Source organism: Drosophila serrata, unplaced genomic scaffold (assembly GCF_035046125.1).
Source record: "Drosophila serrata isolate PLE 108 unplaced genomic scaffold, ASM3504612v1 contig_165, whole genome shotgun sequence".
Lineage (NCBI taxonomy): Eukaryota > Metazoa > Arthropoda > Insecta > Diptera > Drosophilidae > Drosophila > Drosophila serrata.
This window is the reverse complement of record NW_028257063.1, coordinates 1507863-1532582: the sequence shown is the minus strand read 5'-3', so window position 1 is coordinate 1532582 and position 24720 is coordinate 1507863. Positions and strand designations below refer to the sequence as shown.

Genomic DNA, 24720 nt, shown 5'->3' with positions numbered 1-24720 from the left:
ATGCTCATAGTTACTTATTGATTGTAGTTAAATTAAATAGCGCGCTGCTCCTCTCTGCCTCTCCCCCTCTCTCGCTATGTTAGTCGCTCTATGTTAATCTCTAGAGGCAACTCCTCTCCCGCTCACTCACGCTCACTTTCTCTGCTCCTCTCTTTCCTCGGGGACTATAAATAGAGGCGCTAAGGCCGCGCGCGGCTCAGTCGGTCCTAGGGGTACCTAGTGATAACATCTCAAGTGATAGTGATAGTGATTACCTTTCGATCCCAAAACTATGACGTGGCCAATGCAATACATCTGGATGATCAGGAAGAAGCTCACTTTGGATAGAGTTACCCAATCTTGGTCACTACACTGAGGGGAAGTAAACAATGACGTGTCCTCTACTGGGGTAAGTCTTAACCATGACATTTATATTATGTATGAAGAAGCTATTGGTAGTGTCAGACCTAGGTATAGCCTTTATATTCCAATTTATTTTCTTATTGCCATGGTCCCCTTTGCATACTTAGAAACTTTCTGATATTTTTAGATACTTTAGTTACTTACTAATTATAGTTACTTACTGGTCATAGATACTTACTGATCATAGTTATCATATCATCATAACATATGGTTCCCAACTGGTTCTAACTTCTCCGGAAGGAAGTGACTTCTGCCGGCCAAGTATCAGAAATATGTTGTTACAAAAGTTGGAAGTCATTGTTTATTAGTATTCAAAGTTAGTAACTGAACATACTTACTTACTTACTGGTTATAGGTACTTACTTATCATAGATACTTCAGAGTTACTTACTGTTCAAATTTACTTACTGGTCTAAGTTAATTAGTGATCATAGTTTATTATGGATCATAGTTAATCATTGATCATAGTTAGTTATTGATCATAATTACTTACTGATCATAGTTACTTGGGTTTTGTACCAGTAGACATGATATATTTTACATTTCTATTTAACTAAATCTTTTTTTTGTTTTTACGTTAAAGCTTAATCACTTGATATTTTCTCTCAGTGCCTTGCCACCGCACCCTGGGGGCACGCAAAAATGTGTTTTAAATTAAAGACACAATATTTTTTTGTGGCAGTTTTCTTTATTTCGTTTTATGCAGATTCTCTTAAACGCTGACAGCGAACGAGACATGCCGGGCGTAATAAATTTTTGGCGCCAAGTGGCAATTTAGCAGAGCAATCGAACTGTGCCCCAAATCTTTAACATTTAAAATTTTTAAATTTAAAGCATCTGCTACGGTTTTGCATTCGTTTAAAAGAGAGCCGCTGAAAATTAACTTCGATGGGATGTGCTTAAAAGGTTGGCATTTATGATTATTGGGTCTTCTTTTTGGGAATTTTTTCAGTAAAAGATTGTTTACGTTCAGAAGATCATAAGCCTTTTACAAAAATGGCTTAAACCGTTTATAAATGTTGATAAATTTGGGCAGCACTTTCGTATAGCTTTACAATAATTACTTCTGGCAAATATAATATTTAAAGTTAACAATTTTGACAAAATCTTGACTCATTATTTAAATACTTGCACATTCCTTAAATACTTGACACCAACTAGAACGCCCACCTGTAATTCGAAACTCTTGCGTTATGCACCTGAAGTGACCATTCCTTTGGGTAATTCTCAAGGCATTCTGTAAATGTTGTGTTAAATAGCGCATTTGGCTTGTTAGCTGCGAGAATTATGTGACAAGTCTATGTTGGGGCTCGCAGTGGGGGGTCTCTCCTCCTGCTACCCCTCTGTCTTGGCCAAGTTAAGGCGATAAATATTCAAGTGTAAATGGATATGAGGCACAAGAGCCAGGCGGGGGCAGACTCAGCCCAGCAATGAACTAATAAAGGACGGAGGGAGGGGAATATAGACATAGACGGACACCCAACGCCGACGCTTTATTAGCCAGACTTTCTAGGTTCTCGTTATATACATATATTTTTTTGTTCGTTGTGATTTTTATTTTTTTTTGTGTTATTATGGCCGTAAGAGCCGCGCGCCACAAATGCGTTGCCATAAATTTAAAGCTTTGGCCCAGGCGACTCCCGGGAATGTCTATAAAGACATTTTACCGGCAAAGGCGATGGAGGCAACGGCGGCAGCTCCCGCTAATGAAGATCAACGAGACGAGACGAGACCAGTCCCGGGGCTGAGATTCAGACAGAGACTGCAGGTGGGTGGTGGGTGGTGGGTAGGTGGCCTCCAGTGAAACGAACGCATTTCTATGCACATCGCGCAAATATTTCATAAATTTCATTCAATTTTTATTAAACACAAGAAATATGAGCTACTGCGGAGGACGCAGCAAATCCTGCACCGGAAATCCTCTCATTACGCCAGACTTGTAATTAATCTTTGGAAAATTAAAAGAAGGAAAAATGCAGGGGGAAAAAATAAAGAAAATGGGGCTAAAACGCTGGAAACTTTTGAGCCCATCATCCGTTGCCAGTACACCTGTTACACTTATCTCCGTTATTGTTTTTCTTTTTTATATTATATTTTTCGTTGGATCCGGTCTTTTTGGGGTACGCCAAAAAAAGGGTTTTAGGTTTTAGGCTTAGGTTTAGGTTCGTCTGACGATTTTCCCGGTAAATATTTGCAAATGAGTTTGAAATTAAGCCGGTTTACTGATTTCCTTCGACTTCCATCTCCACCCCTTTCTAAGCTGTATAATTAATTTTTTCCCATATTTTTCTGCGTTGAAAGGGTCGCCGTCAAAGGGTACCTAGAAAAAGGGTAATTTGTTGTATTTAGTTAAACTAATTTATATGGAAGGAATATGATTTAGTATTTAATTTAAATTCTTTGTATACCCTAGCAGGGTGTTATCACTTTAGTCGGAAGCTTGTAACGCTGTGAAGGAGTCATTTCCGATCCCGTAAATCATATATATTTTTGATCAGCATCAACAGCCGGATTGATCTAGCTATCTCATGCAGAAAAAAAAATGTGAAAAAATGGTTCGAAATTTTTTAAGGGTTTACATCATTAAAATTTCCAACAAAAATTGACAAAAATTTTAATTTCTTTAAATTTTTAATTGAGTATACAGATTTATTAGCCTTATAAAAACTAACTTAAGAAAGCTTTCCGAATTAAAATTAATTGATTTTTGTCTTCGTTATGAGATTTTTAAACTTGGATTTGTCAAAAAAAAAAGTGTCATAAAAATATGATCGATTTTTGATTCCATCCAATACTTTGACTGTAAAAGGCTTTCCGTAGTTGTATAAGAACCTAAATCTTTCATGTTTCATAAACATTATTGAATTATAATTTATTATAAAAAGACTCTTGATAAAAAATATACTTAAAGTTTATAGTTTGCCTTATAATAATACCGATTTCTCTACAGATTTCTTTGGTAATACTTCAATATTGTTATATCGCTAAAAATCCCTACAAATACTCTACCCTTAAGGGTAACCAAAGGGATCCTGTTCCGCCCATTTGTTATTTATGACCGGACTGAAGGCATTTGCCAGCTGACATCCTTGGAAATGGACAACAAATCTGGCGGACAGGCTGACAGAAGCTGGCTGCCGCAGAGATTGAATGGGCAAAAAGTGTGGAGAAAAAAAAAACAGGAGGAGGGACGTACATAAATTTTTATAATTTCTTCAGCTTTTTGTTGTTGTTAATGTTGTTGCTTTTGCATGTCAGCTCAAGAGGAGAGCCAGGCCAAGTCGGGCGTCTTGGATAGCTTTGGGGACTCAGACTTTGCCAGCTGTGTCTTCGGTTTCCTTTCTCATCGGCTTGTTGTTCTTATTTTTTTTTGTCAGCTTTCGCAGCTTCTTCCTGCTCCTATTCTTCCCGCTCTCCCCCATAGCCTTCTCCTGCAGTATTTTTCTTTTATTTTTCAAATTTTTTGACGCCTAAGCCGAGCGAGAGAGACTGGCGCAGGCGACACTTGAGTGACGCCTTGACTGGCGCCATCTAGCGGCGGCTGGCGGCTGCCGGCTGCGCGTGCATAACTTGCGTTTCATTATAATGAGATTATCCCTTTTGCCAGTACAGTGTCGGCTCTACGAACTGCAACAGCTGTTTGTGTTTTCCTATTTAAATTATTTCTTTCCCTTTTGACGGCGGCTCTTCTTGTTATTCGAATTGGTTCCACCTCCTTTGCTCCTTCCATGTCCTTGTCCGCGTCCACGTCCTGTTTTTCATGCTCCTTGGCCACTCCGACTGTCCGGGATTATTTGGATTGGGATTTGGGTCTTATTTAACTTGGGCAAATAGCTTTTCCTGTTGGACAACTAATTGGAAATGGGCGAGATGAAAGGGAAGTGTGAGTCAACATTATCCATTATCCTTCCGAAATGCAGTCGAAATAACACCGCTAAATGGATGGGTTAAAGGTTACAGGTTCTAAATTTAATTAAATGTCTATTTTTAGTCATCAGTTGTTCGCCTTGCTAAAGAGATAGCAAATATTTAACTCAAAGATACTACTTCCATTTGTAACATTAAAATCGTAATGAAATAACATCAATCCAAAATATATGTGAGTTATCTGCGAGAGATCTCTAAAAATGTTGAAATATTGAAATGTTTTATTCAATACCATTTCCCTGTCATGTTTAATCGCAAGTTAAGCCTTCTGATTAGCTCTTATTTTGCATCTTTATGGGATTTCCGTGTTTCCCTTTCAGCTTTTCCCCCAAACATCAGCTGTCACAGCTGCCTTTCCCAGCTCTCATGGGTTTTTAATTGTACATATTCCGATTTGGAAGATAACCGAAAATGGGACCACCGTCATAGTAAATATCCAAAAAAGCATTTACCAAACATGTTCGAATTATGCAGAAATGTGTTAGGCACGATGGAAAATACATTGGGCGAGACAAGCGCTCGTTGTACATACATTCATTTGTCAATTTATTTATGTTTATTCGTTCAATCATTTCGGAATATTTAAATTGATTGGGTCACGCCAAGGCCGGGCACCCAAGCCCCAAAAAGCTGGTTGGAAAACCAATTAGAGCCCAGCGACAAATGTAATGTGGCGGTGGAGACAACAACAATAGCGACAAAAATAACATTCAGACATCGGCTAACAAGATCAAATCGTGTAATGTGACTCATTACAACATCATTTTGTATAAATATTACCCGTTGTGAGTGTGGCCCAAAAAAGGTGTGAATATTGTGGGCAGACGCAGCGGGTTTCGAAAGATTCAATGCGAAATATTGGTTTATTATAGGCTAATATTTAAATTAGCTTTTCAAAGGGGTTAAAACATTATAAAATTAACTATACGGGCACTTCAAAACTGATTAAAAACAGATATTTATACCTAATTAGATATTTTATACGAATCTTGATAATCTTCTGGGTTTACAAGCTCTCAAATAAGTTATCAAATAAATAAGAAAATAAAACATATTTTTGTTAACTTAAATCCCAAAACAAACTAAAATATTGCTTTATTAATTTGCTAGAAGCATTTTATACACAAACAAGACTCTGTTGCCCGCCTGCTTTAGGGGTCTCAAAACTTTACCCGAGGGCTTAATTTTGGACAACAAATTAATCCAGTTTGGATCAGGACTAAACACTACGGCTTGTCATGAGACTGATGTTGATGGTGCCTTCCTGGCTGGGGATCGTAGTTGAGAACATCGAAGGTTAGGATTTTGTAGAAGGACACTGACCAGCCCACGTCATCCATACCGGGGGCCACACGGCCGCTCAGGAAGCCAGGTTGCATCTTGGCCGAGTCCATGGGATCGAAGGCGGATTTCAGGAAGTTTTCCGCTGGCGACTGAGCACCGGGCAAATTGTGGGGAATATTTTGGGCCTGGGCCTGGGCGTGCGCTTTGTTCGCCAAAATCTCCCTTCGCGCCTCCGCCGTGTAGTCGCGCCGGAAGCGGATAAAGATCTCGGCAAAGACAATGCGATGCGGCACGGCCACCACATGCGACGGAGTCCTAAGTTCGTTGTCCATCCGGCGGATAATGTCGTTAACCTCCACCACCTCGGTGGCCGTGTCGAAATCCTTGGTGTTCCGCAGGCCCACGAACAGCATGTCGATGAAGGCATACTTCCGGCCAAAATTCTGTCGCGTTGCCACCTTCATGGGAATGGCACGACGCAGGTGCTCCCTCTGGAACCGTACCAACTGGAGACGCGTGTCGTTGCGGGACAGGAGCATGTCCCGGGTGATCTGCTGGAAGCCCACTGGAGTCGTAAAATCACTGATCCGATCCGCCTGCTGCAGCCGAATGATATCCGTGAGGACCACAGCCGCCTGCTTGGCACCATCCACGAACTCCGATTCCCGGAATTCACGGTCCCACAACCACTTGAGTTTCCACAGATTCAGCTTGGTCACCAAATACTTCCACGGATTGTGCAGATACACTAGCTTCGGGATCGTCTTCCTGCGCTCCTCATGCGCCGAACTCTGACGATCCCAATCGTGTAGCTTCCGGTGGAAATCCCCGCCACCACGATGGGCACATTCGCAGCCCAGTTTCCTCTGGAAACTCGAGTACCTCTGGACTTTGAGTTGCTGCAGCAAATGGGGCTGACAGTGCGGTTCATAATGATAATGCAATAGGGTCGATGGTTGGCAGTGACGACTATGGTTGCTGGCCAGATGGTTCAGTGTGCAATATTTACGTAGAATTTTTGATAGCATCGCGACTCCTAGTGGGGGGCACTTTGCATTTTTGTCTCCAAAATTTTGTACGTCGTCTGTGCCCCGGGGGAGAGAAACACTAGGTTATTCTCTGCCGTGCCTCCCGAGTTTAAGCAATTGAATTGTCGGAATTTTGACAGGCACAAAACAAAAAAACACAAGCAACACGACGGATAGATTATGAAAATTAAGTTGAAATTATTTCAAATTATTTGCCATATACCTGGGAATAAACTTGATCGAATCTCTAACTCTGCAGTGCAGTTAAAAATCGCAAGAAACCTATTCCCAAACATTAAATAAAAATCATTTTTATTTTCACATTTAACACAAAACATATTTAGATGCACTTGAGCTAAAAAAAAGAGTTTCTTAACGAAACCAAATCATCCCACACTCAATTTTTGGATGCCAGGTAGCGCCTCAAAGCCAAATGACTTGCCACGATCGTAAAGCATTATTCCGGCCGATACATAAATTATATTCCGACGTGCGTGAGTGTGTGAGGGCCATGTGGGCATTTCTTCTTCATTTTTTCGTTTCGACAAGTGGCCCTTGGTCAGCCGAGGGGGCTTTATGGGGTTAAGGTGGGGACGGTCTCACGCAAACGACATAAAAATTAACAATGAAAATGGGGGAAAAGAAATGAAAAGCTCTTTCAATGCAATTGTTGCGCTCGGCTGGAAGATGTGTATTTAAATGGCGCGGCGAATTTAATTATGTGTAAACTTATTTAATGGAAAATTAAACAGAAGTTAAATCACATGAGAAGGCGCAGCAGTAGGTCAAAGCAAAAAAAAAAAAAATGTTAGTAATAAAAGAAAGAAGAGAATACTGCGTGGGAAAAAAAGAGAGGTTGAATTTAAAACTTGAAAAAGTTTATGTATGAAGAAATAAGTTTAATTAAGTAAGTTAGTTGTTATATATTGAAAATAAGAACAAGAAAGGAAACTAACTTTAAGAAGCCAAGGTTTATATACCTTTGCCTTTGAATTTTGGGATCGAATTTGAATACGTGTATAACTAAGCTTAAAATATTGGATTTTTTTAATAGATATTTTTATATGACAATTTATTTGACAAATCACAGATTAAAAAAGTCATAACTAAGCTAAAAAAGCATAAATTTAAGTTCGGAAACCTGTCCTATGTTAGTTATTATTAGCTTTATTAATCTACATACTTCATTTAAAATTTAAAGAAAGAATATAAAAAAAAAATGTTTTTTTCAAATTTTAATGATTTAACACCTTATAAAATTAAAAAAAAAAAATAGGTAAATTTTTTTTTCTTCCTAAAATGCCTAGATTGACTCGGCTGTTGATGCTGATCAATAATATATATGATTAATAGGGTTGGAAATGACTTCTTCATAGCTTTACACTCTTCTGACTATAAAAAAATATATAAATATTTTATTTTAAATAAGTTTATTTATTTTCTTCAAATCACTAACTTAAACTAACATTTTTTCGCTGATGGATTACGCATAGAAAAGCTTGTCCGGGGCAAGACTTCAATGCATACAATGCATACAATATATAAGTCAAGCTCCCAAACTACTTGAACTACTGCTACTCTCTTGCCCCGAAAACCACTCCTGATATTCCCAACAAACTATCTCAACGTTTTCAGTTTATCAATTCGATATCCCCAAAGAGTGAGTGAGGGGGGGACAAAGATACACTCCTCCTAAGTTGACACAAAATGCGTGGTCGTCATGACGTCGCAGGAAAAATTCAGTTACAAAAAAAAAAAGAAAAGAAAATGTTCCCAGTGAGTGGATGGAGATAAGCATCTTTTATGGACCGCTAAAAGATAGTGGGATTCGGAAACTCTAAAACTCTGAAATTCAGAAATTCAAATGAAAATAAGTAATTCATTTCGCTGCAGTTTTCCCGGAGCATCGTTTATCTTGCGGCTCATTAAATCATTCAGCTGTCAATCAATTTCGTTGCGCTTGTCTGGGATTCCTGCCTTTGTTTTCTTTCCTCAGATGCATTTCTGATGCACTTCTGACCACCGACACAGTCTTGGGCATAATTATATTGCCATCATCGGTCTCGGTAATGAGTTGAAACGGTAAATTCTATTAGAAGCTGGACAGACAATTCAATCCATGATTGATAGATTGCTCAATGTGGCAGAACCGAGCTCCCGGACTAGGCTGAGTTACATTCCGCATAACTCGTTCGTTTTAAATTTCGCTTGCTTAGAGCTCAGAAATAAACATACAAAGACAGAGAGACCCCCATATATCGTTAGCATAAGCGCAAGTATCTTGTGGATTTCCATATCTTTCGGCTCAGTTCAGTTCGCTTGTCGTCGGTCGGTCGTACCTGTCAGTCGATTCAGGTTAAATCAATCATACCACAAAGACTTCAGAGCGGAGACCTGTCAACACGGTTCATTGTTTGTTCAGAGCGGCATTTAAAAAGACCCAACTCGAACTGGAACCCGAATCCGAGTCCCAGCCCCCCTTTTGCCATCCCGCATTTATAGCACGATATGTGCTATCCCATATCGTATTGTATCCATATCGAAACCATAGTTTGTAAAGTTATGCGCGTATCTCACAGATACTTCGTGCAGTTATTTGCATTTTACCAATGCAGCTCCTCTAACTATTGTCTCTGTGGCATAGTGTGCTATGTTTCATGGCATATTCCATACATACGGGTGGTCATTTAGCATATTTTGATATTGAGATTTATTAACGCGATTGCTGGAACGTGGCAGGCAGCCGGCTGTGTGTGTAGCTTTTGTCGGCAACAAAGCGGAAATGTTTCCGCCCCCGACACTCGCTCAATTATGTCAAAATGCGATCCGGTTCCTGGTCCCCTGTCCGCTGTCCGCTGTCCGCTGTCCCTACTCTAAATTAATTGAGTTTGTACCCCGAAAATCGTATCCAATTTCACACTGGGCGCCCCGTTTAGGCAACTTGACCACACAGAAATAAAGCATTGGACGAGCATGAAAAAATAAAAAAGACAAGAAATGAGCAGAAATCAAAGCTGAGAGAGCGTGCCACTGGAACAATGCCAAGTGCAGATGGATTGGATTTTAGTAGAGAACTAAATGAACCTGCACTGCAAGAAAATAGAGCAGAAATTTGGATTTAAAATAAGGGAAAAATCAAGGTATAATTGCTTGTAACGCAAAGCATTAGTTGGTTAATTAAAATTATTTAGAATAAAGTATGTACTGAGTCAATTAATCAAGTAAAGAACTGTGTGAACAGGAGAACAGTGAAATGAACAGGAAAGTAACTAAAGGAACTAATAAAGTCATTGATGATAATCTATGATAAACCGAAATGTACAAAATACAAGATGTAAAACTCGGAAAATATATTCGTGCAGTTTATAATTAAATTATAGGATCGGAAATCGATCATACCTAAGCTTAAAATGTTCGCATTCTTTGAATCTACATATATTTATTGATATTTTTATATGAAAATGTTTTCTAAAAATCAAAGTTTCAAAAATTCATAACTATGCCAAAAATGCATTAATTTTAATTCGGAAAGCGGTCCTATGTTAGTTTTTCTTAGTTTTATAAATCTACATACTCCATTAAAAATGTAAAAAAATTAAAATTTTTATCAATTTTTTTTTTTGCCAATTTTAACCTCATAAAATTTAGAAAAATTTAGAAAAAAAATTGTTTCCTCCAGTCATGTCTAGATAGATTCGGGTGTTGATGCTGATCAAGAATATATATGATTTATAGGGTCGGAAATGATTCCTTCAAAAGTTACAAGCTTCGAGCTGAAATTATAATGACCTGCAAGGGTATTTTTTCCATTTCCATTTTTGCCACTATATATTTATTCTCTCTGTACGAATAGAAAAGCTATATGCTTTTACGAAACCTTGCAAAGTGCGCGGAATGTGGTCGCGTCATTGAAATTCGATACAAGACCTCCAACTCAAGAGATCGTGAGGAATTGGCCATGATTTCCATGTACACTTCTAGGGTTTCCAATGCATTCGCTGGCTGTCTGTCACTCTGCGGTGGGTTCATCTCTGCTAAAATTGCACACATTTTCAGGTAGTTTTGTGGCTAATTTGTCTGGCAAATCGATCGTCACTACACAACCGCGACTTTGCGGAAACAAACCAGCGAATTCAATCCGAATCAGCCTGTCGATCAGGTTGAGGTCGGGTCAGGTCTTTTCCTTTTCCTTTTCCTTTGCGATCGCCAAGTAATCGAATACCCTCACGTACATCCGAGATCCTTGTGCAGTGAGTCATTTAAAATTCCTGAGACTCTTCTAATTTGTCAGGGGATCGATCGAGCGCCCAACACCTAGCGACCATTCACGTGATCTGCCTGCTTTATGGCCACTTAGAGTCGAGTTTCTGGCGGGGATTTCTGGTGGGGGAGACCGAAACCCACCACCTGTCACTGGCTGACACTTCACTTGTCGCCTGGCCTGATATGTGGGTCCGTTGTGATGGAACTGTTGCCCGGCTTCCAAGAACTGTCTGCGGACTTTGCACGGACTCAACACCTTCAACACGAATCCCCGCCCATTTAACTAACTATCTGTCTTCTAGGCGATCCGCTCCAAAACTGGGCGCTATTTGACTTATTTATGGCCCTAGATACGTTTTTCTGGCTTTTCCGATTCAGTTTGCGTGCCAGTCATAGAGTGCCACCCAAAAAGAAATGTGGGGAAACACCGAGGTTATATTGAAAAATACCGAAATTAATATGCTCTTTTTAAAGAGGTTGTGAAAGAAGGTTTTGTATAATCGAAAACTATAAAAGCTTTCTGAATTACTCCTTGATCGGTGTTAAAACTAAGCTGTTTTTATATAAATTATTATAATTAATAATATAATCGAACATTGATAGAAATATACTCCTTTTTATAGAGTAATTGTAAACCAAGACGAGTTTATAATGCCAATGAGATCGATTTAGGTCTACTGGACTCCTCCTTTTATTTTTCTCTCTCTGTCTGTTTCTGTGTGAGTCTCCCACATCATTAGATATATCTTTGGGGGGTCATAATTCACCTCGACGAAACAAATTCCAACTGCATTACCCACTAACCCCGAAACCCAGAGAAATTCTAGAGACATCAAAGCAAAGTTCAGGCAACACAAGAGGGATTTAAGGTTGCTGCCAGAAAGTAAGTCGTACAATCATCATCCATATATATATAGTATATATATACGCTAATATATATATCAGCTCAAAGGGCACAGAGACCACGAGAGGATGTAAACAAAGCCCAGAAATGCCAGAAAGCGCTGCTGACAGTAGCCAAAAAAATATGTCATAAAGAGATACGGTCTGCGTCAATATTGACACAGTCAACAGAGGCGTCGACGGTGAAGAAAGGGGGGCCAGGGTTTTGCAGCAGCTCTGTTGACTTGCAAACAGCTCGTAAGGGAACGAAAAGAGAGATTGCCCATTTCACCTGGAACGAGAAGAGGGGACCTCCTCCTCCCAAACCAGCCACATCACACACCGCACACCATCGTCATCGTGGCCATTATCTTTGTCGTCATCAGTGGGGTAATTTTCATTGTTATGCAGTAAATGCCGTAGGGCAGGCGAACCTCTAAATTTCATTCAGATATCCTCGGCTTAAAATAAGAGGGTATATTAAGTATAAGAAGGTGTTTGTTTAGCTGACATAAATTTAACTATACATAGGAATAATTTATACATTAGGAAGATTTTGATGATTACAAATCTAGAATAGTTCTTATTATACGTCTTATTTACTCTTAAAGTAATTAGCGGAAAAAGGTTAATTGCTACTTAATTAGCCCGATTACCAATCAAGATATGTAAACATTCTATAAATAAAAGCATATATACTACGAAAATATTTCCCCAACTTAACTTCCCCCTTTCTCGAATAGATACCCAAGATAAAAGTCACTATAATTTTCCAAGAACTGTTTTATTTTAGCTAATCCACTTCATGTGGCCAAAGAACTACCCAGAACCCACCTTTGTAAACGTCCTTTTTCAGCTCTCTTTGTGTGTATGTCCTGTCCCCTGACATTTTGCGGATCCACTGGACACACATAACCCCAAACATTTAGCTGGCTTTCGGGTTAACCAAGTCAAATTGTGCTACTTATTTACACCATTGCCACACTGAGCTGGAAACAAGAGGAGAAAATTCCAAAAATTCTTTTATCGCTGGATAAATATTTATGTGTTTTTCCCCTAGTGGTCCCTGGTGGCTCAAAAAACCCCAAAATTCGACACGCGCATAACCAATGAGTGGGAGTGCAGCTCAAGACCCCCCACGGTGCGTATGTGACCCACTTTCGGAGAGGGTATTCCTCGGAAGATTTCTAGAGAAGGCTCTATCTGCCCTCTCGCATTCTAAATCCTTGTTAAATTATTCAATTTGTCATGTTTTGTGGCACGTCGCGATGTGTGTGTTTTGCTTAGCGAAAAATAAAATTACATTATTTTCGGCGCATGTACACGTTTCTGTCAGGTGGACACTGGAATGAGAGAAAGGAGAGGTATTATTATATAGCACACGGCAAAATAAAATTGATTTTAGATTTACATTTATATATAGTATTTTATAAATCCTTTCAGAAGAGATGTACCATTCCATCTAGGGATTTAAAACTGCCTGGAAAATGAGCAATGATGAATTTTGAAAGGGAAATCCCTCGAGGATTTCAAATCACCTGTAAATATACATTTCTCTCTCTGCATACTTTTATACATATTGGTTAGAAGCGAACTTCTCTCTGACCCTGCATTATATAGTTGTGACAATCTGTTGTAATTGCGCTAATTGCCATTCATTATTCAAGGCTTACGCTTGTTATCTCCCCAGTCCAGGACGCAGGACCCCAAAACCCAGGACCCAGGATCCTGAGAGGGGGAGAGAGTAAACGAGCTGACAAAATGTCGAACAAAATATCCGCAGGATATTCGCTTGTTGATTTCGCCTGAGACTTTGACAATTTATTTTGCGCATTTATTTGGGTTTACCCGCCCCCAGGCAGGCAACAATTGTAAATACAGATGCAAATATATATGCGAATTCACATACTATATATCCCATTTGTTTATTAATAATGAAAGCCACGCACATTCGTATATATTTGCTTATTTACACAGGAGCTTCCACTCTCTCTCTCTCTTTCTCTCTCTCTCTTTCTCTTGCTTATATATTGAATATAGAAAGCCCGGGGCCCGGGGTCCGGGTATTAAATTTCCCTTTTGTCATTCGCCTCGCTCCATTTCGACATTCATTCATTTCGCGTTATGCAATTTTCGCTTAAGCACAAGTGCTCTCTCCGAATGAAAATTAAATGCTTGGCAGGAGGAAAGGATAACGGAGCAGCAGCTATAAGCATTATGAACAATTTTAATTTCATTAAGTGCTAAAGTGCTTGGCAATACTTTTCCAACTTGGAATAATAAGCTCCAATGCCACTCAAGGCTTAACTCGAGCTCACATGTACTTTTTAACCATTATTATATGGGGAAATTTAATTTCAATTTAGTGAAATTCCTTGGAAACTCACTCTTCATTGCCATTAAAATATAATAACTTTGTTCTGCAGCGGATGTTTTGTTTGCCGTTTAAATATTCAACAAGCTTATCTATTCAGGCAACTTGGAGGAAGTAATCTCCATTGTGTTTGCATTTATCTGCAGCCACCCTTTAGACTTTCTTCTTGCTGTACCAACAACAGGTGTAACAGGTCGCTATTGTCATGAGATTTTTTTTTTTTGGGCACGGGCACACACTTGACCCAATTAGCGATAGAATAGTGGAATTTAACCCTCGCAACTTGGCCAGATTCAACAAGGAATATGTACAGCCGCCACGCTCCGGCATACATATCATCTTTTCACCTTAAGCTACATAAATATATTTTTTGGGAAAGTTTTTTTGGGGTGACACAGAGGGAAATTGGGAATTCTTTCTATTCTAAAATTATTATTTCAATGGTTCTAAAGAGAGTTCATTGAAAATTATACATAAGACGTACCAGAACTTTAGAATGATGCTCATTAGGGAGTTTAAAATTCTTTCTAAGGAAGTTTGTATCTTTCTGTTAGGATTATAATCATTTTCTCCAAGTGCAAACCTTTCCCCAGCAATCTCAGTTCGCAGAAACTGCGGAAAAATAACAAGTAAGGGTGGTAGTTTTTAGCAAAAGGACGAAAATTCGGATGCTGGGTGCAAAAATAAGCAGCAGAATAGTTGCACTAACTTAACCTCATTTAAATATTTTTCTGGGGCTAGCATTGTGTTGTTCGCATCTCGGTTCTTCTTATTCTTTGGGCCCTCTTGTTATTTTTGGGACTTTCCCCGACCCAGCATCCCAGCTTCCTCCCCCTTCCCCAGCACCTTCCAGGTGCATCATCATACATTTTGCTTAATGCCCTCGCGCACTTCACCATAAAGTAGCACACAGGCCAAGTGGATGAAGCTGGGTTTGGGAAAGGGGGAAAACGCAACGGTTGCATTTTGTATTCAAGTACAACGAAAATTGTTGTAAATTAGTAAAAATGTACACATAACAGAGGAGCAGAGAAACGAAGACGACGACGATGTTGGGGCATAAAAAGGTGTGCATCAGCAGGTGAGAGGACGGAAGGGGGGCAGATAAGCAGCAGTGCCCAGTGAAGAGGCTGCTGCCGGCTACCAACCTACGCAATTAAGCGAGCGTAGAGCAACCCGACCTACAGTTTTTGGCCAGGGGGAATCCCCATTTTTCCCCCATCTCCATCTGAGGAAAAGGGATGTAGCGAGTGGCAGGAGTGCTCAGCGCCAGGACTTTCACATAGCTCCTCCTTCTCGTTTCGGGCCGTGTGGTAGGTAAAGCCTTTATTGTTTGCATTAAAGCGGCAGCTGCCAGGCCCTTAAAAGCACTGAAAAAATTAGGGAATTTTAAATGAAATGTATATAAAATATAAAAAAATATTTAAAATAATATTAGCTATAAAATAATAATAATTAAAACTCAAATTAGAGCGTTTGGCATTGCGTTTTCCGGAGATTGTCAGTGTTCAAAGTTTAATTTAGCATTTATAAGAAATGAAAAGTATAAGAATAAGCCTCCAAAATGTTCTCCGCTTAATATAATATAATATTTATAATAGGAAATTCTTTCCCTTTAATGAAATTTATATTTAAAGTTAATTTTTTTTTAAGTGCACTTCCCCTAGCCCCTTCTCTTGGTCCAGCACTTGGCCTTCCCAGCACTTGAGCAACTGCTTCTGCTTCTGCTTCTGCTGCTGCTTCTGCTTCCAAAAAGGCTTTCGGTAACTTAGTTTCCGTCGCTTTTTACAACCTCATGTTTGCATTTTACCTCAACGACGAATGCTTGGGGTCCGTCCACAAGGCAGCAGCACCAGCAGCAACAACAACTAAAAAATAAAAATATATAAAAAAGAAAATACACAAGTTTAGCAACAACAACGGGCAGTAGCAAGCTCCACAAGTGGGTTGTCAAGCAGCCCAAAGTTGTTGTCAAGAGAAGTTGTAAAATGCTTCCCAAGTAATAATATACAACAATTTTCGTTGCTGGAAGTGGATTTGGAAAGCAAAATGCTTGCACAAGATAAATATTTTGTTTTCCGCTCTGCTTTCCTACATATATCTTTAGGGGGGGGGGAAAATTGCACCCAGAAGACAGACAAACCAAGACGAGTCTATTGAACTGAAGATCGGAAAAGCTGGATTAAGTTGGGAACTTAATCTTTTGGATTTATAATCTCACAAAGCTATGATCTTGGCTTTTATGGCCCAGCTCATCTTTCTTCTCTTGACTTGATCCAATTTTTATGAGGAATTCTGGAAGTTGAGACCTTTTATAAGCTCTACTGCCTTTCTTTCTTGCTTTTTCCCTTATCTCTAGCTGAAAATGAAAGTGTGTTTTTTGGCCTTTGTTATCTCTTTCTTTCTTTTTTATCGGTCCGAGAGATAAGCTTTTGAGATGCGAGAAAGCCTTGTAAGCTGTGTAAGCGAGCTCAGCGACTTTGTGCGTGGTCGATTTATGGCTTGGATTTATGGACTGATCTCTATATATAAATATATAAATATAAGACAGATGCCATAAACACCCACAGAGAGAGGTGTGATTCTTTGCCAAAGAAGGTGTTGATGATGCCTTCATTATGTAATCCACACTATTAAGTTAACTAAAGCCAAGGTTTTGATATTAATTTGAATTAATTTAAACTCTTTTATGGGCCTGAATCCCAAGGGTAATTCTACCTTATCTAGGGTCTTGCACACACTCACATCTCACTCCAGGAGGTCATAACAATTTTCCCTTCCACCAAAGAAAAAACATCAAATTTAATGCGATTTTAATTTTTGTGCCCAGCGCATTTTCCAATTTGATGACTGCTCACCTGGGAGGGATATAGAGGGATACGTATCACCCCCAATAAAATGGCATAAGGGCGAAATAAATATTTCAAATAGTCATAAATATTGTTGATTGCAAAGGGGGCTGGGAGGATGGCCAAGGAAGACCTTTTAATTAAGGCAATAAAACGGAAATCGACCACGTAACCTAAGGAAAACATAAAGTTTACATTAAATCCACTTAATGTTCGAACAAAGTGCCGTGAATGTCTTCTTTATCGCCACGTGCTCCAGGTTTTAGGTCGTCCTCCAGCCGAGTCCCTCTTTTTTTTTACCTTCCTTTCCCCTAAAGGTTGATTTTTGCTCGTGTCTCTGTGTTATGGCAACCTTAAGGCAATGGACGGGGTTAGTTTCAGAGAGAGAAAATAAGGTAAAATTTTGATATTATAAGATAATTAATAAATAATTAAGAAAATGGAGGAAAATTGGGGGAAAGAACCTTTCTTTTAGGGTTTAAGATGGTGTTTCTAGATCCTGAACTTTTCACAAACCAAATTATAGTTTTATTTGTTTTGTGTAGGTGTGACAATTACTCAAATATTTATTTAATATTAATAATTCAAATAGTGAAATCTATTTAACAAAAAATCAAGCAATAAGTTGAACTAAACCCAAAGATATTCTACTGTCAAAAACATTATCATTGCTTTAATTGGAACCCGCCTTAAATTTAATTTCTCTCTCTGCTGAAAAGCTTGTCTTCATCGCCGGCGGCAGCTTATAACTCAAAATGCTTTTGGCCAAGTGAGCAGTCGTCGTTGACGTTGTTGTCCTTCCACCTGGTCTAACCACCATCAGCTCCTCCTCCCTTCATGGAGGTTGCTCCCCCATATTTGATTTTTATTAGCCTCCAACTGAGGCCGTGTCAGAAGTTGGCGCCTCTGGCGTTTCCTCTTCCTCTGATGCCTGCTGCCTCCGCCCAGCCACATTCCGTCCACATCATCGTGACGGGTTTCTGACTGGTCATAAAAAAACATTTGGACCCAAGGTTGCCCAATGTTGATGTAAGTATAAATTAAATATTTCGTGCATTAACGCTCGAGTGTTTATTTTTGCCTCCGGGGAGAGGAGTTACGAAAATGGGGTGGCCTTAGGTAGGAAAGAAAGCCAGCCAAGAAGGAAACTCATTAAATTAGCAATGTCGATTTTAATACCCCGCACGCTCCACACCGTTTTTGGCGCTTTTCCTTGCCATTTTCCGGTGCGCCTGGTATTCATTCGTTTTCCTGCCTGGGCAGCAGCAGGATGGATTCATGAATTATTCGCCCCAAAGTTGACAGAATTCTGTGCGGGAATATCTATCTATCTGCCTCTCTGTCTGCCCGATCTGATCTGACTAAACTGCACTGGGTTAAGCTCGTGACAAACCAATTTCCAAACACCCACAGAACCCACCATCCATCCACATTTCCTCTTCCTGCTTGGCTGTGTCCATTTTATTTATTTCACATTTGTGTCAATGAGCTAATTGAAGTGAGCCTGGACGCGGAACAGGAAGTGGGAGAATGAAACGGAAGTTAGTCGCACTTTGGTCACACTTTAATGGAGTTTATATTAAAGGTTGGTTACACTATTTGTAATTTAAATGGCGCTTGTTTGAATTAAAGTGGATATTTTCTTCACATTTATATTGAAGAGCTAATTAAATGTAAATAAGAGCAGCAAAATATTCAATATTAACCTTGTTTTATCTAAATTTTAAGTGTGCATATCTCTTACAATTTAATTAATTCAAGTTTTTCATGTTGCAAAGAAATTCCAATGTGGAATGTGTGACCTAATTGATTAATTATTTTACTAATTCGCTACACATGTTTCCATGGCCATTAAGAGAATATGATTGATCACTTTTACAATTTATTTCCCCTTAAAATGCCACCAAAGGGCTCTTAAAAGTCGATGCTTCTAATCCAAATTGGCTAAGTAGTTAGGTTAAGTGCGACGACTGTGGCAGACAGGTTGCAAGGAGGGAGGAAGGTGGGAGGGGGGTGGCATTGGGAAAACCCAATAGTCTGGTCAACAGACTCCACGGCACTGACCTCTCTGACTTTTCATGACCCAATGACACTTTGACTAATTGAAAACTGTCAAATTGCAAATGCGATGGTCTCTCTCTTTCTCTCTGTTACATACCTGGCTCATTTCTGGCTCTGATACTTTGGCTTTCTTAATTGAATTAACTCATTAGACGTAAATATCCGTACATCCATCTATGCAGTCCGACTCTGGTTTACCTACGGACCAAATATTTCAAGCATTTTTCATTTGTGCAGAGTGCCTGTGATTGTGTGTTTGTGCCAAACATTTTGGTCAAATGTCAGTTTGCGCAAACATAGCTGCAGGCTCATTTGGATTGGTTTGCTCTGGGATTTATTAATGACGTTTCGGATTGAGGTTAACATTCATTTAATTTATTTGAGCTACCCAAAATCCGCTTCGGTTCGCCCCTCTTCGCAATTTGTGCATTGTGACAGAGACGAGAAATCTGGCCGAGATTGAAAATCTCTCTTGAATATACATATATTTTGTGAATTGCCTGTGGAGATAATTAATAGTTCGTTGCAAGAGACGACACACCAAAATTTTGCAGCTGTCACAGAAACAATTTGGAAGAAATTAAGATGAGTAGTTTTTTTAAGTATTTTCAGAGCTGAGATATAAATCATTACAGAGACAACTCTTGATAACCCATTTCTTAATGTTTAAACTTCTCTATTTCCAAGTTTCAGCTCTTTTTACCCAAAGAAAACATAAATAATATCAAATTAGTTCACTAGATTATCATAACTATAATTCAAAGCGGAAAATTCAGAACCTTTTTCTATTAACTAAATCAATTTGGGGGAGAGAACTCTAACCGACACAGTTAACTCCTCTTTTAGGCAAGTTTCTTTTAGGCCACGAAATCAACGAAGAAATCTGTTCGCATTTTTTATATAAATGGGCCTCTTCTTTTTGATTGCCATTTTGCGGATTATCTTTTCAGTCTGATTGAGAAACCTCGCACTCCTTGCCAAAGGACTCGCAATGGGCAGATATTTCCCCATAACTGATGATGATGATTCCATTTGCGGTTTGAATAATTTTCATAATTTAAATAACAGCCCCCAAGCCGCCGGCTGCCTGCAAATACCCCGACAGATAGTCATTCACTCATCCAGTTTGTCCGTCAGGATCGTACTCGTATTCCCCTGCTCCTGGTTCAGGATCCTGCTCCTGCTCCTGCTCCTGCTCCTGCTCCTGCTCCTGCTCCTCCTGGTTGGGCGAGACAAAACAAAAGCGAGAGTGTAAATCACAGAGTGAAATGATAAATGGAGCACCGACTTGTTACGCATAAATTTTTGGGGCCAAACAAGGAGAGAGCTGAGGAGCGAAGGTCGTCATGTGCGAGAGGTCCTCTGACTATGCCACTTTCCTCAGTGAAAACAATATTTCATTACATTTACATATTCTCACTCAATTTTCATATTTTCGCATTCTCGCTGGATGGGGGAAAGGAGGAAGGAAGGACGAGTCAAGTGGATCTTGTTGTGCCAGTGCCTGACCCTGAGCCAGAGCCTGCGCTGCCTTTTGTTTCCATTTTATGGTAATGCCGCCAAGTCCTTATTCCTTCCCGTACCCCCTTTATTTTTTCAGCTCCTTTTTTTTTCGCCTGACATTTTCCAACTCCAATTTTTGCCGCCCTCAAGTGTCGGTTCGCTCGCATTTCGTATGTCAGCATTTTAAATAGGCTTTTCATGTTCGAATTTTATTGTATTTTTTACGCTTTGCATTGGCCGCACTTCGCTCGGCTCCATTCCGCTTTGTTTTATTTTATTTGAGTGTGTATTTTTTGTGTCCTGGTCGTCCTCGAGTCCTCGTCGCATTGCCATGTCCTCAGGCTACATTAAATTCCGCAAGTTGTATGCAAAGTCAGGCAGGGCGGCCTCCTCTGACTCTCAACTTTGGCCTGACTTTATTAAATACAAATATTTTCCTTGCAGGGGACAATTGTTTGGCACACAAAGAGAGGGGCCTCGTCTCCTCGAATCTTCCTTCTGACCACATCCCTTGAGCAAAGGCTGTGGCTGTCAAGGACAACACATACTATTTTGCTGGAAATGCAGGTTTTTCTTTTACAACTCAAAGTGTATCAGAGAATATTATTTCTTTTGAATTGGCACTTGCTGTGTGTTTTCTATAGAAGATTCTATCAGATTCTTGACAAAATATAAACCAATTAGCTTGGTAAAAATATCAGGGGACATTATAGAGTCTGGGGTTATGTTATTAAACTGCTTCTAAAAAAAGTTTGCAGGCGTTTTTGAGGTCTTTCATAGAGATTTTAAATAAAAAAGTGAATTTAAAATATAGATTTGAATGCTCTTAAATACTCAAAATGTCTTTACAGACTTAGCTTTATTAAATTGAACAGTTTTAAGTAATTCCTCAGTCTCAACTTAAGCCTATATACACATAATAATAAATCTATTATTATGTTTAATTAAAACACCCTCTAAATTCTTTATGCTCTTTCAAAATGTATAACAATCTTAATTTTTCTTATCAAAATAAAGAAATTATATTTAAAAGCCTTGCTTTAGACGTTTCCACAAAAGATTTCAAATTTCTAGAAATTTCTATAAACTCCCAAATACTTATTTATTAAAAAAAAAAAAAAACCCAGTTACGAATATTTATTTCTGGAGTGCATTCCCAATTCGTTGCTTTTCTGCATTCCACAGAACATTTCCTTCCCATTTTTCCCTGATTCCTGCATTTCCACTTCTGCTTGTTGCCTTTTATTTAAAACAAATAAAATGCCCAAAGGCTTAAAAAAAAAAAAAACGGCGTACAGCTGCAGATTCAGCAAACCATCACAGATACACACACCCACACACACACACATCATCAATGCGTTACAATCTTGCAAAAAAAAGGAAATAAATAAATAAATATAAAAAAAAATTAAGAGGAAGCAGCGACGCGTGCATGCGAACCCGGAAAAATATCGTGAGAGAAAATAACACGAAAAAATTATATATATATATATCTTATGTATATGTATCTCGAGTGTGGGAAGATGTGAAGTGGAGGGCAGGATGGATGTGTCCTGCGGAGTAACCGTGCGAGAGTCAACGAATATTTCATTCGTCATAAAAACATTTTGCAATAATTTTTGCATTTCACTGGACCAACTGCTCACGGTTTATCCTTCGTCGCGGTGCCTTGTTCAATCCACCCCCACGCACACACATCGCTTTCATTTATCATTTTCAGCGGGAGTGATGATCGAAATATATAGCAAGGAAATTGAATATTAATTTAAAATTTGCTTCATTTAAATTTATATTTAATCAAAAACGATTTTAAATAAATTGGTGGGTTTGAATTAAATATTACAAATCTTCGAAAAGTAAGCTGGATATTGAATTTCTGGGGAATTTTTATTAGTATTATTTATTGCAGTATATTTAGCTTTTTAGAAAAGAATTTATGGTTGCGTAGAAATATTGTATTTTATTTAAAGTAAAAATACAATTAATTTTATTCAAATAAAAAAGGAGCTCTTTAAAATTAGCTGATGTGATTTAATTTTTATACATAAAAAAATAAGAAGGGAAACTAAATTCAAAGCTTTACAGTTAACATGCGAAGTATAGAATCGAATCGGAAATCGATCGAAATATCACAATTTTTTCGACAAATCAAAATTCCGAAATCTCATAACTCACCCAAAAACGCATTAATTTTCAATCGGAAAGCTTTCCCGTGTTAGTTTTTATTAGGTTAACAAATTTGCATACTCAATTTAAAATGTAAAAAAATAAAATTTTTCTTAGTTTTTTTTTTTTTTTACAATTTTAATGATGTAACCCCTTATAAAATTTTGAAAAAATTTGAACATATTTTTTTTCTCCCGGAGATGATTAAATCGATTCTGCTGTTCATGCTGATCAGGAATATATATGATTTATATGATCGGAAATGAGTTTTTCACATCATTACAAGCTTTTGACTGAAGTATAAAATGCTGGCTGGAAAATATCTTATGTGGTCATCACTATAACCAGGAACCCAGCGGGTCATAATATACACCAGAAATCGCGATGTAAGTAAGTGAAGTATGCAGGAGGAAGGGCAGGCTGAAGGGCAACAAGTGACAGACGAAACGGGGACAGAGACGGAGTGTGTGAGTTTTATGTTTGGTTTATTCGGTTTTTGGGTTGCCTCGGATTGGGTAGGATTCCAGAAATTGCTACTGCTCCTGCTCCTGCGGTATTGCACAATAAACTTTGCTTCCTGGCAACGCAATCCTTTATAAGCCACTTCACTTCACTTTGGCCGAGACCGAGCCTTTAACTCACTTCGCATTTCCTTATTTGCCGCCTCAGTTTGTTGGTCAGTAGTGTTGCAGGATTTCTTCGAGTGCTTCTACTCCAGCTTCTCCTGCTTCCTGTCTTGTTTTCCCTTTTTTATGCGTTTAACTTTTGTCGTTTTTTGCTTTGGCTTTAAGGCCTCTTGAGTTGACCTCTTGTGACCCAACAGTTGATGCTTTCAAGTTGCTTTAAAATTCTCGGGTTTCCTGTCAGTTTTGCGCGGGAAGGAAGTATTGCGTCGATTATATTATTTAAGAGGAATAAGACTACTGAAATATCATTTCCCTTGGTTACCTCTAGCTTAATTTTTATTTACCCAATTTATTGTCAACTATCAGCATCCCAAGAGACAGGTAAACATGACTCACAATAGAAGTGCCTGTTTGTTTCCAATAAATCCCATTATTGACCCCTTAGTTTTGCCCAAGCCAAGTTGGTAATGAGTTTGAATCGCAGACAGAATTCGGGACAAAGGTAGGTGTGTCCCTCTGTTATTCCTTTATACCGCACATGGTCATCCCTATTGCATGCCAGTTATGTCCTTTTGCTGTGTGTGTCGTCCTCTTCATCCTCTTCCTCCTCCTGCTGTCGCCAGTGCAATTTGGACCGAGTGCGTCCCAGATATGATCTGAATTGACACTCGGCCAGTGAAATTTGTGCCTAATTTGAGGCCTCAGCGGGAGCGAAGAGCTCGGTTCCTGTTCCTGTTCCACTCCTCTATTCCTTCCTCATCTGGTCTCTGGTCTACCTCTGGCTCTTTCTTCCCATCCTTTGTGCCATGTAACATCTAAACAAAAGATTAGCTGCACTCACCAGGGAACTACACTGGTGAAAATATTTGGTATCTTTGTAGATAGTTTTGTAAAGATTTTATTAGAATTTTGTATAAATAGGGAGATAAATTTTGAATTAAATTTAAAGTATTTACAGCTTTAGTTCAATTATTTGAATACTAATAAGAGTGTTTTAATTACCTTTTCTAAATATTTTCCTCAGGAAAGTATTCAATGATCTTAACGGTTGGAAAAAGGCTTTTAAATAGGTGTTAGAAATATTTGTTTGTGGCATTTCTTCTACATTTTATTTAAGAATTTTTCGCTCTGGCCAATTTTCAGATATATTTTATTTCTCATTGATTTTGATATGGATTTTCGATATATTTCTATTAATTTAGCAATGAAATAAATGGACTAATGGATTAATTGTCTCAAAATTTATTACAGAAAACATTTTACAAGACTTTGGTTCATAAATAGCCCAAATGAGAAATATTTCCCTTGTTTTTGAATAGTAAAAAAAGGTTACTAAATAATTTTTAACCAATTAC

At 38.7% G+C, this 24720-nt stretch overlaps 1 protein-coding gene and 1 long non-coding RNA gene across 4 annotated transcripts in view; both read right to left on the bottom strand.

Moving 5' to 3' along the window:
• Positions 1 to 2239: 2239 nt before the first annotated feature.
• LOC147644494 (uncharacterized) overlaps positions 2240 to 24720 on the bottom strand; it is a 194250-nt gene continuing 171769 nt past the window's right edge. For 2 of the 3 annotated variants that reach the window (XR_015270389.1, XR_015270390.1), the window contains exon 6: positions 12942 to 13129. This is a non-coding gene — a long non-coding RNA (uncharacterized LOC147644494). Of the gene's footprint in view, positions 2723 to 12941; positions 13130 to 24720 lie in introns of those variants that run through there. The other variant, XR_015270391.1, reaches the window with a different exon arrangement.
• Positions 5384 to 12608, bottom strand: LOC110177958 (uncharacterized). The gene has a single exon (XM_020944950.2). The coding sequence runs from the start codon at positions 6639 to 6641 to the stop codon at positions 5556 to 5558; it is 1086 nt and encodes a 361-aa protein (XP_020800609.2). The 5' UTR covers positions 6642 to 12608; the 3' UTR covers positions 5384 to 5555.